The sequence below is a fragment of the Coturnix japonica genome, chromosome 1 (genome assembly GCF_001577835.2).
Source record: "Coturnix japonica isolate 7356 chromosome 1, Coturnix japonica 2.1, whole genome shotgun sequence".
In the NCBI taxonomy this organism is placed as follows: domain Eukaryota; kingdom Metazoa; phylum Chordata; class Aves; order Galliformes; family Phasianidae; genus Coturnix; species Coturnix japonica.
Window position 1 is genome coordinate 139,129,061 of NC_029516.1, and position 17,221 is coordinate 139,146,281.

General features: G+C 39.5%; 1 protein-coding gene across 3 annotated transcripts in view; it reads left to right on the plus strand.

The window, feature by feature from the left end:
* TBC1D4 (TBC1 domain family member 4) overlaps nt 1-17,221 on the plus strand; it is a 101,604-nt gene that overhangs the window by 59,175 nt on the left and 25,208 nt on the right. For all 3 annotated transcript variants that reach the window (XM_015851631.2, XM_015851632.2, XM_015851634.2), the window contains exons 3-10: nt 533-622; nt 4,921-5,025; nt 6,709-6,841; nt 8,652-8,743; nt 9,588-9,698; nt 10,257-10,376; nt 14,096-14,170; nt 15,194-15,420. In XM_015851631.2, coding sequence (XP_015707117.1) covers nt 533-622; nt 4,921-5,025; nt 6,709-6,841; nt 8,652-8,743; nt 9,588-9,698; nt 10,257-10,376; nt 14,096-14,170; nt 15,194-15,420 — 953 coding nt within the window. The remainder of the gene's footprint in view (nt 1-532; nt 623-4,920; nt 5,026-6,708; nt 6,842-8,651; nt 8,744-9,587; nt 9,699-10,256; nt 10,377-14,095; nt 14,171-15,193; nt 15,421-17,221) is intronic.

Genomic DNA, 17,221 nt, shown 5'->3' on the forward strand with positions numbered 1-17,221 from the left:
TTCATTCATAATTGGTGTATAAGCTAAAAGAGTCACCTTAAGATTAGCACAGTTTCTTGGTTGATCTGTGGAACTTTTGTGGTGCCGGTGGTTTTGAGGTTTTAGCTTTTGTTTTTTTGCTTTCGTTTTCCTTTTTAAGTCAAACCATCCAATGATTGTGTAGTTCTGCTGTTTTCTTTACTGGATCTTATCATTTAGCTATATTGTATCAATGATTTTAATAATGTGCCAAATATGTGATCTTTTGACCAAAATAACTCAAAATGAAAAGGTTCACCCCCCACAGCTGTCTTCTTTCCAAATCTTTTTCCTATTGAATGGTATGTATTGTTCTTGCTGAACACTATTACTCAGTGTTGGCTTAATTATGGCACCCTTACTCCTACTGAGTAAACCAGTATGCTGAAGGTACTCTGTGTGAAATGGAAAGAGGTAGATTTTGACATTTTTGTTGCCATTAGCACTGTGCCTCCAAGGCAGTCATAAACTAGACTTTCTTGTTCTTTTTTTTTTTTTTTTTTTTTTCCTCAAGGTTGGAAGATTTGAAGTTAACCTCATCAGTCCAGACACCAAATCAGTCGTGCTTGAAAAGAATTTTAAAGATATCTCTTCATGTTCTCAGGTAAGCATTAATGGGAAACAATGTATAGGTTACCAGAAGAAAAGGGGGAATGGTTTTAAACTGAGATGGGAGGTTTAGGTTAGATATTAGGAAGAAGTTTTTCACACAGAGGGTGGTGATGCGCTGGAACAGGTTGCCCAAGGAGGTTGCGGATGCCCCATCCCTGGAGGGCTGATGTACCCAGACCAGGCTGGATGTGGCTCTGGGCAGCCTGGTCTGGTGTTCGGTGACCCTGCATATACCAGGGGATTGAAACTACATGATCATTGTGGTCCTTTTCAACCCAGGCCATTCTATAAAAATGAATAGATTTGTTCTTAGCTTGGTTGCCATACTAGTGTACAAAAAATTGAAAAAATAAGGTGTTTTTTTTTCCAGCATTCAGTGCTGTTCTCTGTTCGGTCTCAAAGGCCACTTTTAAACAGTTTATCCTATCTGTCTAAATTATGATAAATAGTAGATTGCTGCTTTATCCCATTTGATCCCCTATTTAAAAATAGGGAAGATTTTGAGAGATAGTGACAAATGTGTATATTAACTCCGCACAAAGTTTGAGAGGAAGATGTCATTGACTTCTTTGGGGAGTACAGCTGAAATAGTTGAATATTAAATTATGATTGCTTCATAAGAAGTTGCAGCAGACGAAGTAGTGATTTGACTTTACAATAGTGAGAGCTGTTATTCAGATCAGGGATTACGCTCATCTGGTAGCAGTACGAGGAGATACTGCAAAAAATAAAAGCAACACTAAGTGTTATTCCCAAAGAGCTTAAATACAGAAATGAGCACAAAATTATCAGCATGAGCTGCAGTAGTGATAGCTTTCATCGCTGGTCAGAAAACCAAGTAGAAACAGTTCTTCTTTGGAAGAGCATTGGATTTAATTTTGGAAGCAGCTTAACATCCATTCAGGATGTTCTGAGAGTGCTGCTTCTGAGTAGCTGATCTCCTGGAAGCCTCTGGAGTGAAGGGAGAAGCACATCAGATCAGCCTTCCATTAAAACAGTTTACCTGCATCATTTCTTCTAGAGAATATGGTAATAGGTAAAGCTAGCTTTCTCCAGCTTGTAACTGTGCCTTATGAAAAGTCAAGGCTGAGGGATTTGTTGTCCTATCTTGCTATTGTTCAACAGCTGTTACTTGTGACGCTTTGTGTTTTGAGGTCTTTTTAAAATTACCTTCTCCCATTGCCCATGCACATGAGTTATTTCAGGCCACCTTAAGCGTTATTATTCTAGTTTGGAGTATGCTTCCTGGTATACTCTAAACCTGCATTTCACCCCTCATTTTAATGCTAATTAGAAATCTGCTCTTATATGGCTGTACTACTAGTGTTAATATGAATTAAGAACTGTTCACTTCTTGAGAATCAAAGGGGCCTTAAAAAGCCCAGCTGTAGGTCCAGGCCCTTAGGTGAAGTCTGTCTACAGCTACTAGTGGAAAAAGGCATATGCAAATATGTTGTGGAACAATATAATCAAGCAGTTATTTATCAATAACTGTATACGAACTATAGATAAAAAAGATTCTTAAAGCAGCATTACAGAAAGCAAAATTGCTAGATGGTTTGACTCTTCCTTCCATCTGCCCCCTGAACTGAGTGGTGTACTGAGCTGAATAAAAGTGACGGTTATTACCTACTGGATTCTGGTGTTGTGTGTACATACTTAAAATGGGCAAACAAAACTGTCATAGATGTAGACAACCTTTGTTCTGCTGACTTCATAGCATCATATTTCACACTGAGGGGCATGGTTACTGGGGATGGCAGTGTGATGGGTTGATGGTTGGACTAGATGGTCTTAGCGGTCTTTTCCAACCTTAATGGTTCTATGATGGAGAACAGCAAGACCACTGCAGACCTTTGACACTTTGCTTTTCCTTCAGTAAACTAATTGTATGTGGTCAATAATGTCAGGTGATGCTGCACATTGTGCTTTGGAAGTGGGAGACGTTACTGTCATTTGGAGCAGTTTTGTTTTTTTTTTGTTTTGTTTTGTTTTGGTCATTTTGCATGCCTGAATAACTCACACACTGATAATGCTATGGGTTTCTTATTTAATGCATAAAAATGCTTTAGAGAAGTCAGTTTTGGTTTTTTTTTACCCCTATGTTCAGTAGAAATGAAATATGTAATTTGCCCAAGTAAGGGTTTGCTTACATAAAGCTCATCAGTATTTCTTTCAAGAACCCTGCTAGTCACAGGGCTTCTCTGTTGTGGATTTGTAGGGAAGTGATTTACTGTGTGTTGTGAAACTGCAGCTTATTAATGTTTGTTCTCCTGAGCTTTGAAAACTATGAAAAATATGTTCTTTTCAGCTTGCATTCTGGATTCTCTTAGTCTGGTCTAGTAAAGGTGTTTTTATTCTGTGAATGTGGTTGATTAGCTATGTTTAGTTTATTATCCATGCTTTATGTAATTGTCAAAGCAGCAGATATAATGGACAGCAGACCCCTGTACGTGCACCATCAGGCAGCTGAAGAAGTTTCCTTGTTTCAGCCTTGCTGACCTTGGGGAACTGAGAAAAACGAGAAAGATTTGTGTGATTTGGCATTCTGAGTCAGACCGCTCTTGAAGAAAAGTGGTGGAGGAACATACCGTACTGTTTACGCTTTGGTGGTGCAAGTGTCACGTCCTTCTCCCCTACGCATGTTCTCCTGCGGAGACTTGACAAATCTGACAGCAGTAGGCTTGTCCAGGCATGGTCAGCAATGAGGGAACTGGCATCTCTCTGATCCACCTTAAGCAAACACAATTCCCTTGCAAAACAAGGGCAATCTTTCACAGTAATATTGATTAAAATGTGTGTATCCGTCTGTTTGTTTGTTTGGTTTTTATTACTGTTCTTTTGAAGACTTTGCATGTTACGTGAAAAAGGATTCAGTTAAGTCAGAATTGGTGTGGACTGTGCTAAAATGATGGAAGCTGTAACCTCTTAGAATGTCTCTGCACTTAAATTTCCCTTAGGTGGCACAAATCTATCCTCTGGAATTTTGTTTGTAGTTTTAAAATCTGCTGGGAGTAGCGACAACATGTTCAGTGTGTCACGTAGTGTGTTACTAGTTTTGTCTGGAGTGTCCTCTGTAGACACAGACAAGTTGTTTGGCCTCCTCCCCTCTTCTATGATATAGGTGTTTTCTTTGGAGATGGATCCAAGCAACCAAGTTCTGTTTCCTGATGTATTTGAACTTGTGGGATTAGGCTTTCTTCTGGAGAGAATCTGCTATTACCATACTTAGATGATAAAAACATTGGCAAGAGCTTTAACAATAGTGAGTCATGTTCCTTGAATTGAGACTGGGAATATCGTGCTTCTTGGGAAGCAGCTGTCTTTGATCTCCTCCATGCTGTTTTTAGCAAGGCAGTGTTCCCTCTCCAGCAGTTAGAATAGTATCTTGAAATAAAACATCAGTAGTAATGTGTAGGAATTCATGAAACTTCTCATATGTAACTCAGTCTAAAAACAGAATTTATTTAAGAATCCAGTTGGAGTTCTAAATGCCTTTGCTTATTCCCTGCTCCTTTTGGTGTTTTTCAGACTTTATTTACAGGAAAGAGAGGATCTGTTGCTACTTTGATGTTACTTCAGTCCCATGTTCTAGTGTGGGCTCAGTGCATGCAGCCTTCCCTACAAGGACTGTTTCAAACACAGAATCACACAAAATCACAGAATGGCCTGGGTTGGAAGGGACCTCAAGGATCACAAATCTCCAACCCTCCTGCTGCAGGAAGGGCCACCAACCTCCACATTTAATACTAGACCAGGCTGCCCAGGACCCCATTCAACCTGGCCTTGAACACCTCCAGGGAAAGGGCATCCAAAACCTCTCTGTTCCAGCACTTAACCATTTTTTCTGTAAAGAACTTCCCCCTGATATTCAACCTAAATCTTCCCGCCTCCCGCCTCCCCCGACCCCAACTTAAAACAGTTTCCCCTTGACCTGCTGCTGTCTACAGCTTCAAATTGCTTTGTCGTCTGCCCTGATTATCTGTTTTCCTCGTGGAAGACATTCAGGTCCAGATCTATTGCTGTGGAACTACAGCTTCAAGTAATTTCTTAGTGCAAATAAAAAACAACCAAACAAAAAGCATTTAAAAATTAACTACGGAGGTTGTATAATAGATTATTAGAAGCATGTATTTATAGTTTCTCAAATTTTTGTGTTGAGAAGTGTTGGAGTCTGGTGACTAGTTTTGGTTTCACTTCAGAAATGAAACATGTTTGTAAAATAGCCCAATGATGCTGGTTTTTAAACTACTTTAAGCTCTCTATTTTTAATACAAAACTCTTTTTTAGGGTATAAAACATGTTGATCACTTTGGCTTCATTTGCCGGGAATCTGTTGAACCTGCATTAAGCCAGTATGTTTGCTATGTGTTCCAGTGTGCAAGTGAGTCTCTGGTGAGTATTTATAAATGATCCCATCATTTCCATTGGATTGTGTCTAAAGCATTTCCAACACCCTGGGAATTTGTTCTGCTCTATAAGCTGAGTCTCAATGGTCATGTCTCACACCTCTGAACCTCAGTTGTGAATTTGAAATGAAGATATAGGAAACACACGTGTTCTGTTCTTCTATAGACTTATGCTAGTGCTCTGCTGATGAGGATGTCAATAACAAATAGAAAAAGTCCAGGTGGATGGGTTCATATATTCAAGCTGCAAGCATGTTTGGACTCTGTATTTGATTGTAACTCTCATTTCTTATTGCTGAGGTGCTTGGTTCCCTATTAATCATGCAATTACTTGTATTTAATCAGTAACAAAGCTGCTGATAGAACCCAAACAGATTTTTCAAGATAGGATTCCTACAACCTGCCTGATCCTGCACATCACAGTATCACAGTATCACAGTCCTGAGCGAGTTGGAAGGGACCTTAGAGATCATCGAGTCCAACCCCCAGGATTTGAGCCTCCTGTGTAGCAGAGCGGCACTTCTACCACTTGCGACACAGGGGGGATTTGAACCCGGGCCTCTGGTGTTGCAAAGTGGCGTCCTTAACCACTGTGCCACCGGAGGCTTCTTCGTTTTTGCCGTAATCTGTTTTGTTCCTCAGGAGAGGAAAATAACAGCATCTGATCAAAGATTCAGAAAACCTGAGTTCACACGTGATATGTGTGCAACTAAAAAATCCAATAAAAGTTTCATAAAGTATGTATGCTTCGGCTGAGGTACCTGGTGCCAGTGATTTAACTGACAGAGGTAACTGCTTGATGTGAGTCTTACTAGTTCAGTGTAATCTTTGTACTGACATGAAATGCTGCACCTGACTTATTGATAAATCTGATCATTCATAATTTGCTTCAGAGGCACTTAAACTGTGGTCTCTGAAGAAACAAAATATCTGTGAATCCTTCTATGTGGTCAGGTACTGTTTTGCATGTGAATGTCCACATTGCAGTACAAAGCATTTGTTACTGATCTACCTTCAAATGCGACACCTTGATCATCAACAGAGGTTTGACTGTGGGAGTGTAGGGCTGTAAAAGCCTGGTGTTTTCCAGATAGGTGCTGTCAGGCAGGCTGTGTTAGTAGGCTTTTGTTCGTTGGCTCTAAACCTAGTTACAGTTCTCATGATTTTGGTGTGGTCAGAATCTGTATGCTTAACATTGTTTTGTTTATTTTTCTTTTGAGGTATCTTTGTTGGCTTGCTCTTAACAACCATATATTGGTATTTTGAGAGGGATATGTTTCCGAAGCTCTTTTTAAATGCACTGGCAGGTGAATCTCTGGAAGTATTTAGGTGCCCGTGCATACAGATACGTCCTAGACACAACGCAAGCTAGATGTGGAGGCCATTCTAAATACAGACTTCTGTCTTCCACCCTTACGTGTCCATTTACCATCACTAAATCCTCTGTGTCAGCAAGGTGGTTGGAGGTTTCAGAAAACACCAGTGTTGAAGTCCAGGTAGCAAACTCATTGCTTTTTGTCTTTGAAGAATGGACAAAAAGCAGGGCATACAACCTTGAACTCTAGAAGACAGCAGACAGGTTTAGCTCTGATATAAGCTGTGAATCTTATTTGATGTATATGGCATGCACTGTTGTTTACATGTTGTCTTTTCGCTCTTTCCCCTTTAGGTTGATGAGGTAATGCTTACCTTGAAGCAAGCCTTTAGCACTGCTGCAGCTCTTCAAAGTGCCAAGACACAGGTTAAGCTGTGTGAGGCCTGTCCTATGCATTCATTGCACAAACTTTGTGAAAGAATTGAAGGTAACAGCCGAATTTGTATTACATTTTTTTTGCCTAATTATTCTAGAAATACCATACTGTACACGTAAAATTTGTGTCAACATTGCACTTTCAGTTTAACTGATGTGAGAAGGGAGAGAAAAGTATCCCAGTAAGCAGGTCTTTCCGTTGCTTTCCACTCTATGCAGCTGAATGGAGATATCTGCAGTAATGAGCAACTGAGTATAATATAGATTGTGTTATACGTACATACTCACGCCTTTATTGTCATGCTTATCTTATGTCAAGAGAGACAAAAAAAGCCAACAGTTCTCCCTTTCCTGAAGATACGCTCTTTCAAAATGAATCATAGAGACACTAGTGATCAAGAAAGGATCTTAATTTCTCATGTGTTTATTCTTGTGGGAGGCATTTTTAGTCATATTTTTTTCATTTTAATTTTTGTGTTTGTTCTCTTAGATACTTCAAAATCTGTTTTCCTTTCTATCATAGGAAATAAATGATAGGAAATTAACATCTATTAAAATAAGTCAAGACAACTACTTGACTTCAAATATGAATGCACAACTCTTTCTGGTTTCTGTGGAAGTGAGGTATTACAAAACCCGTGCAAAATATCTTGCAAGATTGAATTAAAAATATGGATAGCAGCATCCTATTTTTGTTGTCACTCTGATACATCTCTTTGCAAAGTGTCTTAGCCAAAAAAAAGAGTATGTTATAATAGTCTTTTATCTCCTGGTCTGGTGATGATAATTGCTAGTTATCTCCCTCTGGTGGTTGAAAAGTGAAGTATGAGATCTTAGAGGACTGACATTCTGTTGACATTTTATTTTCTGGATTCAGCAGTAGATATTCAGAAGTGCAGATTTACCTGGGAAAGTCTTCCCTGAATAGAAAACTATAGAGGCTTCCATCTGAGGCAACATAATTATCTTCAATGTGTATACTTGCAAGACTGGGTTAAATCTTTCCTATGGCAACAAATTAAATACTGTGGTAGAATTTTTTTAGACTTCTGCTTAGTGACTTAAAGACTCGAGTGTCTGTTTTGCTTTCTTATTCTTTTCAAATCTAGAATTCTACCGTAATCAAACCCAGGACTTCATGACTTTTGAAATTTTTTATCTGCTCTGACTGCAGTTCTGTTAGGATGATAGTCTGTCTTGGGTGGAAGAGAATGTATTTTTATCTGATCTAGGGCAGTTCTTTTCCCCATGGATTTTTGTAGGTTCCTAGAATAAGGTCTGAGCAAATGTGGGCCTTTCTGAAGATCAGAAATTTTTCTTAATTTCTTATAGCTTTTATGTTGCTCTTGTTTTTAAAGGTGATGTTCTCTGTATGGCCTCTACCCTTTCATTTCCTTGTTCAGAAATTCATCTAAACTTTTCAATGAAAAGCCTCTGGTAGCTTCTTAGTATCTTGTGCATTGAGTATCTTTCAGATCTTATCCATGGTCTGTTCCTCTCTTCCTCCCCTCCTGTACAGATATCAGGCTTCCATCTCAGTGATCTTGATACCAGGAAGGCAGATGTCAGTGGAGGATCACAACCTTGTACTAAGAGGAACCAGCCGCTTAGCGGCTGTTAGTTGTGTTTTTACTGCTATCAAAATGAGATAAAACCTTGTGGTTCAGAAAGACCTAAAGCATGTCCTATCAAGTATGCTGCGGATATACAAATATCACACATTGAACTTTTATGAACTAAATACAAGTTTATATGTGTTTCGTACCATTGTGATGTTTTTGTTTGTTTGTTTGTTTTTATCAAAACTGTTTCAAAAGGTTGTTTGGGAATCCTGAATCTTTAATACTCTTTTCTCATGTCAGGACTATACCCACCAAGAGCCAAGCTCGTAATTCAGAGGCATCTGTCATCACTAACTGATAATGAGCAAGCAGACATTTTTGAACGTGTTCAGGTAATAAGCTAGAAGCCGTTGTCTCAGATTTGAAAAAGCCCATGCCAAAATGGACTGGATGTGTTTTTCTTTTGATTATGTGTTATTTTTGTTTTGTTTTGTTATGTCACTGGTAGAATTAGATTAGAATTTACTGTTGTTCCATCAACCATCATTCTGAAATAGTATGCTTTAACTTCACCTCATGATGAGGTTAAATGATGATACACTGCTATCAGAGAAGTTCTGGTTCCCATGTCTGCTTAAACTTCTTCTGTTCTCACCCAGAGGATATTTTATGTCTAAAATTAATTATTCATCTGTAAACATTTTTCTCTACTCGAAAGTGATGTGAGAATGAATTGAAAGTGGGTGAGATATGTGGCTACCAGGCAACTGGTTGGCATTTTCAGAAGTTCTCTTTTGACCTAAATTCTGAGGCAAAATTCTGGTGCAAGCAAATGTACTCGAGTGAATGACCTATATAGTAATTCATGCTTTCAAAGTCTACTCTGCTTTCTAGCAGCCTCAAGAAGGGAATGCCTGTTTGATTTATATGGGTTCTTTTTTTCCCATTTATAAGCTTAGACAAAAGCAGACAACCTTTGAAAAAAATGTAGTGTTAAGGTCCCTCTTTCCTCCTGCAACATTCTCCATATGGAATTTTTTGGTCTATTTTACTTGTGAGTAGAAAGGCAGACAAATGATGGTGTAATGTGACTCATTAATTGTGCACTTTGGCATCTGGATTGTCAGTGTATTACATTCAAAGAATGTATACTCATGGAAGTGAAAATAAGTAAATAATGACTTGAAAGACCAATTCTTTTCTTTTCTTTTCTTTTCTTTGTTCTGTTACTAACAGAAAATGAAGCCTGAGAATGACCAGGAAGAAAATGAACTTGTGATCCTACATCTCCGCCAACTCTGTGAAGCTAAGCAGAAAACGCACGTTCACATTGGTGAAGCTCCATCGGTAAAGCTTGACTTCATGCAGTTTCTCTCCCTCCTCCCCTTCATATTCAAATGTAACCTTGAATACCAGAAAGGTTGCTGCTAAAGTTCATCAAGGATAGCTGAAACTGAGTATTGTAATTGAGAGAAGATGATGGAAAAAGAAGTAATTTGATTTAATTTACTGTGACATGCCTAGGAAGAGAGGGAGGAAGACAAGCAATTATTTGTAGGTTTGTTTCTTACCAGTGCAAGGATACCACTTCTGTCCTTCTTGTCCTTCCTGATCCCCAGTCTCAAAAAGTCATTTCTAGGGAGAACAAAATAAGAAAGAAGAGGGCATTGATGTCAGTCTGAGCTACTGTTTTATCTGGCAAAGGAAATGGATCTCAATGTATATGCTTTTACAGAATAGTCTTTAGGGATATAATGCTCTTTAACTTGTTTTTAAATTTATATTTAAAATGAAGAATAGGGATATATTGCCTATTATGTAACTTGGTTTAGTTCTAGTCTTTGGAGGTCTGCAGTTGTGAAAACAATTGCCAAAGCTGAATTGTGTCCTTGCTTATATTAACAGACTGCGTCTAACAGTGTGATTCCAGAAAACACCACCAGTGGCGGCAGGTTTAAACTTGACGTTCTGAAAAACAAGGCCAAGAAATCCTTGACTAGCTCTCTGGAAAATATCTTCTCAAGGGTAAGATTAACAAAATGTTGTCAGCAGTTCTCCCAGATATCCTTGACAATAAAGTCCTATCGGATGTTTGTTTGTTCGTTTTATGGCCTCAATTTACGTGATGAAGTTAGATCACCGTTTTGAAATCTGAAGGTTCTGGCTGTGCTGACGGTGTCTAAACTAGGCTAGAAAGCTTATGGTAAGGCCACGGAAACAGAAAGAAAGGGCTGAATGGTTTTATCCTACAAAGGGGTACATTGGTTTGTTTGTTTGTTGTTGTTTTTAAGTGATTAAATGCACCTAAATAAACTAGAGTTCTTTAAACTGAGAGTTAATACCTTGTTTCTCATAACTAAAGCTCATGTTGGTCATTAACCATCTTTGGAAAGTAGTAGCTAAGGGGTTCTTTTTATAGGAAAAATAAAATCAATTTGTTTAAGAAAAGGAAAAAAAAAAAAGTGGGGGGAAAAAATTATTGCTCCTCATATCAGTGTTGCTAATCAGGCACAATGTGGATAATTACTAGAAATCTCTTGCTTTAATTAGCTTTTTAAAGAAAATGTCTGAATTGCAGGTTTTGCCCCTTGTCTACATGCAGAGGAGGAATGTATAGAGAAGTAACAGAACAATGTGAATGTGTCTTGTGTGTCACTAGACAGAAGGGGCAGTGAGCTGTGATACAAACGATGAGGTCCAAATATAATTCAAGCAGTGAAGATGAGCTCCATCTACTAATAGTTTAAAAAGTGTTTTAATACTATGCCACTAAGGCCTAAATTGCAGTTGTCCTGCAGCTTTATGAGCATGCCATAAAGTAACATGCAAACCTGTGATATCACAGATATTCTGTATTAAGTAATAAAAATGTTATTTGCAATGGTGAAGCTTTAGTATGGCTTCTACTTAGGTGAAGAGTGAATTTGACCTTGGATTGACTGTAGGATTAATACTCACCTGGTCAAATCTGGATTATGTTTTATAGCAAATTTTACATGTTTGGAATTTGGTCTGAATATAGAAAGAGCAAAAGAGTGATGATGTTCATAAGATCTGGATAATTTCATCAGTATGAAATACTATCAGTTGATGACAGCTACAGTCATGCCTGTGTTGAGTCTGATTTCTTTCTCATGTCTGAAGGATGTGTGACTGGAATGTGATCTGACTCTGACAGTGGGATATGAACTCTGCAGTGGTTGTGGAAATGGTGTACATCATTGGGAATAACCCAGAAAAGCAGCTTGGCCACATGCGGACACAGTATTTGTATTATGTGAAGGAGAAATCTTCTATGAGAAATGCACTGCTGAGTTGAAATATCTTAGAAGTTGAAATATCTTAGAACTCATCAATTGCTGTTTCTGATACATTATGTTCCTTTCTCACCAGGGCCACTGTACCATGCTGTACTCTATAGCTCAAGGATCCATTTTCAGTCTGTAATTTAGTTTAACAGCAGTGGACATCTAAATCCATGTTGGGCCATTTTAAGTTTGCTTATTTGTGAAGAAGACTTGCTGTTAGGAGAATTGTTGTCTCATCTTTTGCTTGTAACTGCTAGAGGTCAGGAGCAGCATTGTGTTGCAGTGAATCGTGGTGCATGGAGGGGTTCATCATTGCACATCTATTTAAAGGTCACACAGTGCAAGAACTAGAAAAATGATTTACAGTGCAGATCAGCCACTATTAATTTGGTTAAATCAAGTAATCAATGGGTGGTGAGGCACTAGAACAGGCCCCTAGGGCAGTGGTCATGGCCCCAAGCTGCCAGAGTTCAAGGAGTGTTTGGACAGTGCTCTCAGACATATGGTCTGATTTTTGGGTTGTCCTGTGTGAAACCAGGGGTTGGACTCAATGATCCTTGTGAGTCCCTTCCAACTGGAGACATTTGATGAGTCTATATGATTGTTTCTGTACAGTATGTGTGTGCATTCTGTGTCTGATACATGTGTACATATGTTGTATAATGGCTGTTTTATAGTTCTTACTCTTCATCAGACTATTATAACAAGTCTAATTGATCACAGTTAATTCCAAAAGGTATTTAGGTACCAAATACCCATTAGTGTAGTGGATTTTTGTTTTGGTTGGTTGTTTTCCCTTAAGCCAGCTTCCAGTAATATGGTATTAATGTTATGGAATCCTAATTGTATATGACTTACCATCTTTATTTTAAAGTGTAATTATTAACAAAAAGAGTAGGAAAGAAAGTCAGTTCTTATAAAACTGACATTCAGCATCTTATTGCATATTTAAATATATTTGTGTGTGTGTATACATGTATATGTGTGTATGTGTATATATATGTAAGTCAGTAAATAAGAGGTGAGACTTAAGCAGCCTCTATCTTAGCAAATTAGAAATAATTATATGGTTGCCAGATACCTAAGCAGACTTCTGAAGGGAATAGCTTTATAGCTAGGATAAATATCATCAAGTGACATTTTAAGTTACTTGAATGAGTAGCTGTTCACCACTCACCGCAGAGAAACATGCTGGGTATTGTGCTCTGGCATCTCTTTCTCCCATAGGAATTCCACTTTTTCACTTGTTTGTTTTGCTGGAATTATCTTGTTTTTGTCAAGTTTGAACTGAAAACAGGCTGTGGTTTCCTAACATGTTATCTCGGAAAAAATAAATATAACCTCTTCTTGACCTTCTGAACACATTTCTACTAGCCCATGCTGTGCTAACCTTTGTTGTTGTTTCTTCTGAATCAAAAAGCCTTTCTTAGAGTGCCAGAAGCATGTTTTTAAATCAAGTAAGAAGCTTCCATGTTATTCTTTGCTCCTATGTTATGAGGGTCAGTGAAGACATCCCCTTTGGACAGAGCATTCATTGGTAGTGAGCTTCAATAGGATAATGTACTTAAGAGGCACTGTAAGTCTTGAAAATGAAAATAAACCATACCAGGGAAAAGCTGGCTAAATAAACATTGCTAATGTTGACAAAACTTCCCCACTAAGTTGCAGAAACATCAAGAAGAGCTACTGTGTCCTGTGTCTGTCTATGCTTTTCTTAAAGCTCAGACTTCTTTTTCCCATTAAGGTGGTGAAAACAACTTATTTCCACAGTCAGTAATGTCCAACTGTAAATGTTGCCTGTATTTTGTGGGTCTTGAAGACAGGCAGAAGGAAGTAGAAAGCACTGCTGATTTGTAATGTCTTTCTGTGAAACCAGATGACTCTGAACAGGTTCAGCCAAAATCTGTTAATGCCAATTTCTGTCAACTTTGCCTCAGTGCTAACCTCACTGCCATTGAAAAGGTTTGCTCATATCCAACCTTGTTTGGTTGGAGTTGCTGCCAAAGAGCACTTACTCAGTTGTGGGACATTCTCTCCTTTTTCCCAGGTAGACTTAATTTGTCTGAGATCTCTAGATGTGGAATAAGTTCTCTGAGGTCATAGCAAGTGCATCTGATAGCTGCCATACAGGGTGCAGTATAAAAGACTGCAGGTTTTCTCAACCTGGTGTTCAAGCCAGCTCAGATGTTCCATCTCACATGAATGAATATTTAGTGCTTCAGACAAGAGCTATCTGGTTAAAACTCTTCAGGGAAGAAAAGAACTGCTGGCAAAATCCAGTACTTGCCCCATTATCTGATGTCTTCTATCAAACACATCACATGCCAGGGCTGTCCTGTACTCACCTGTGCAGCTGCTGCCATTTTTGCTTAATCTTTGGGAAAAGCAAAAAGCCTAGACTAAATTATTCACTTTTTTTTTTTTTTTTTCTTGCAGGGAGCCAACAGAATGCGAGGCCGCTTGGGAAGCATGGACAGCTTTGAGCGCTGTAACAGCCTTGCTTCTGACAAAGTGAGTAAGGAGCTTAGTTCAAATGGGCACACTTTCATGCATGGGTGATAATGAAGCATGAGCATGCCTCTTTTCTTCAGTTTGAACAAAGTAGCACAAACCAAATCAATTTACTAAACTCAAATAAGAGTTTCCACTGTGGGGTGGAGGTTGTAGGAAAGCTGGCATATATGTTGTTTTGGAGCTTTGGCTTTAATCTGTTGTTTGATTGGCAGACTGGTGGTGTTTGGGCTATTTTCTGATGTTTCCTTTGCTTTTACAAAAAGCGTGGAATTTTTGGTCAGCTTTGCTGAACTAATTGTAAGTAGCTCAATGTAAGGAAATGCTCTGAAGGTGAGGACTCCTTTCTGTAAGTAACAGTTGCTTTAGGGAGGTTAAAATGCTGACCAAAAAACATCTGTTGGGGATGTTCTATAGGGGCCTTGGGGAGAAACGCTGTTCACTTTCATTTTATTTCCTGTTTTCAATCTTCTTCCTCTGACCTCATGCGGGGATTGGTTGCAGTTTTTCCCAGGAGATGGAGATTCTGTTATGGTTTTCCTGCCACAGTTACTCACAAACTGGCTGTGTAATAACAGGCTCTCTTCCAGGATATCGTTGTGACGGTACAGGAAACATGCTCATGATATGTCAAGGAAACTATAGCTCACAGCCATTTCCCCGGTCTTTTCAGTCCCTGTTTTCTCCTGAAAGAGCTCCAAGTCCAGTAGCTGGGATGCTGATCCTCTAAGAAGAGGTCTAGAATAAACAGTATGATTTTGCATAGTATATGAATTGTTATTCCTCCTTTCTCTTTCCATTTTTGGTTGGTTGTTTTGTTGTTGGTTTTTTTTTCTTTTCCCCGCCAAGAAGGACGTTGAAGCCTCAGCGTTACTTACCAAAGGATGTCTGTTTTGGGTGATAATTAGCATACAATAGGCCGTGACCAAGAGGGTGGAGAGGCTCCGGTGCCCCAATGCTGCACGTGGCTGGTGGGGCTAGGCAAGCTCCTGCAGGCCTCACTCCTCCAGCACTTCCTTCCAGGACGCTTCTCCAGGCGACTCTCCACCGACCACTCCTCCGGCATCCCCAGTGTCCTCAGCCTGGCAGCCATTTCCCGAGGAGGACTCAGACTCCCCCCAGTTCAGGAGACGCGCTCACACCTTCAGCCACCCTCCCTCCAGCTCTCGGCGGCGGATAACCTTCCAGAACGGCCGGTCCCTGAGCGCCCGCTCCCCGCTGCTGCGGCAGAGCACCATTGAGCCAACAAGGTAAGTCCCATCTGCAGTGTCAGCACACCAGCTTCTGATGTGAGCTGCTTCTGTGCTGCTCTGGGTTTATTGCTTTACTTTCAGCTTGTCTTCTTTGCCTCTGAATAGCCTGGTGCAGCAGCTGGCTGATCCCTAAATTAGTGACTCAGGAGAAGCAACAAGCCAGTGGATGGATAGATAGCTGGCTGCCAGTCTGTGTTTTTGCTTATTGCCAGTTCTGAGCTTGAGCCCTTTGGCTGTGCCACAGGCAAGCCTTACAGAGAAGAGATCCTCAGCACTTCTAACTGCAGAGGCTGTAGCTTGAGGATTTATGCTGGGATAAGTGCTGGCAGCTTTGACAGCCGGTTGCTGTATTAGCCAAACTCCTGGAAAATATGTCCAGAATTAAAACTACTGAAGAATCCCACTAAAGGACTTAAGGATTAAATGCCTCCTCTGAACTGTGAGGCATGCAGTTTTGCTGTTTGCCTTCTGCAGGAGTTTCCCTCTGTAACTTCTTTCCCCTTCCTGTTTGGAAACTCTCCAGCTAATGTCATGTGGGATCCTTCTGCTTCAGGAGCCAGGCAGAGTTCTTTCGCTTGGTCAGGAGAGGTCCCCATAGTTCACTGTGGACCAACTCAGATTTGCTCAACCTTCTCTGCCTCCATTGTGCTTACCTTCATCAGTAAGTCAGCAGGCAAACTCTAAAACCATTCTAATATAGACTCTTTACAAGAAGCTGTGACTGTCCCATCTCTGGAGGTGTTCAAGGCCAGGCTGGATTCGGCGCTGGGCAGTCCGATCTGGTGGGTGGCAGCCCTGCATGTAGCAGGGGGTTGGAACTAGGTGGTAATGACCTCTTCCAACCAAAGCCATTCTACAATTCAGGCTGAATTTTCTATGCTGGAAAAGCACTCTCTCCTGACTGCTCATCTGTTGCAGTGCACGGCTGCAACTTAAGCTTTTCAAAGGCTCTTTATGAAAATGACATTAAATAATCACTTATTGCTTACTTGTTATCTAGATTAAAATTTCAGTGAGAATGCCACATCAGCTTGTAGAGAAAAGCAAATAATTTTATTCCCTTTAAGAGAATGGAAGAGGTGAAGTGTAAGACACTTTCAAGCAAGGCTTGAAAGAAGACTTTAAATAGCCATGTTATGCTTTGTCTCTAATGAGAAGGTTTTTGTTTGTTGGTTTTACTGAGATAAACTTTGGTGTTTTTTTTTTCATTGTCCATGTTGTATGCAAACAGGAAACCCTGAAGGACTTGCTGACTTTGCTTCTTTGTAATAACTTTCAAGAAGTCGCTGATTAATTTGAACTGTCAGCAGATTTTCAGTCCAAACTGCTTTGTAACAGCATTGCTCTAGGTTGGGTTTTTCGGTCTCCCTTTCCTATTCAGGGTTAATCAAAATGTTAAGTAAGAGAAACGGAATTGATTTTAATGTCTCCCCAGTACGTTTTTCCTCTTTTTTAAATAGTGTTTAACTGTATGGGAGGACTGTCATCTTCGATTAAAATACTCAATGAAAACTTCAAGAATCATTCCAAAATATTGCATTTAAATAATATCTGCTTCATAGTGTGTTCTAGCAGTCCACTAAAATTACTTCTGAAAGCAGGAAATGGGGGAGGACAGAACCCACAGTGTGATTCATGTTATTGGAGGCAATTTTCTAAGGCTATTGTGAGTGTTTCAGAGACTATCTTACTGAATTTCCCTTTGAGAATAATAAGACTGAAAAAATAAGGTTTTCTACCTGCTGTGTGTTGCTATAAAAATGTTTCTTGAAATAAATCAAATGTAACAATAAAATCA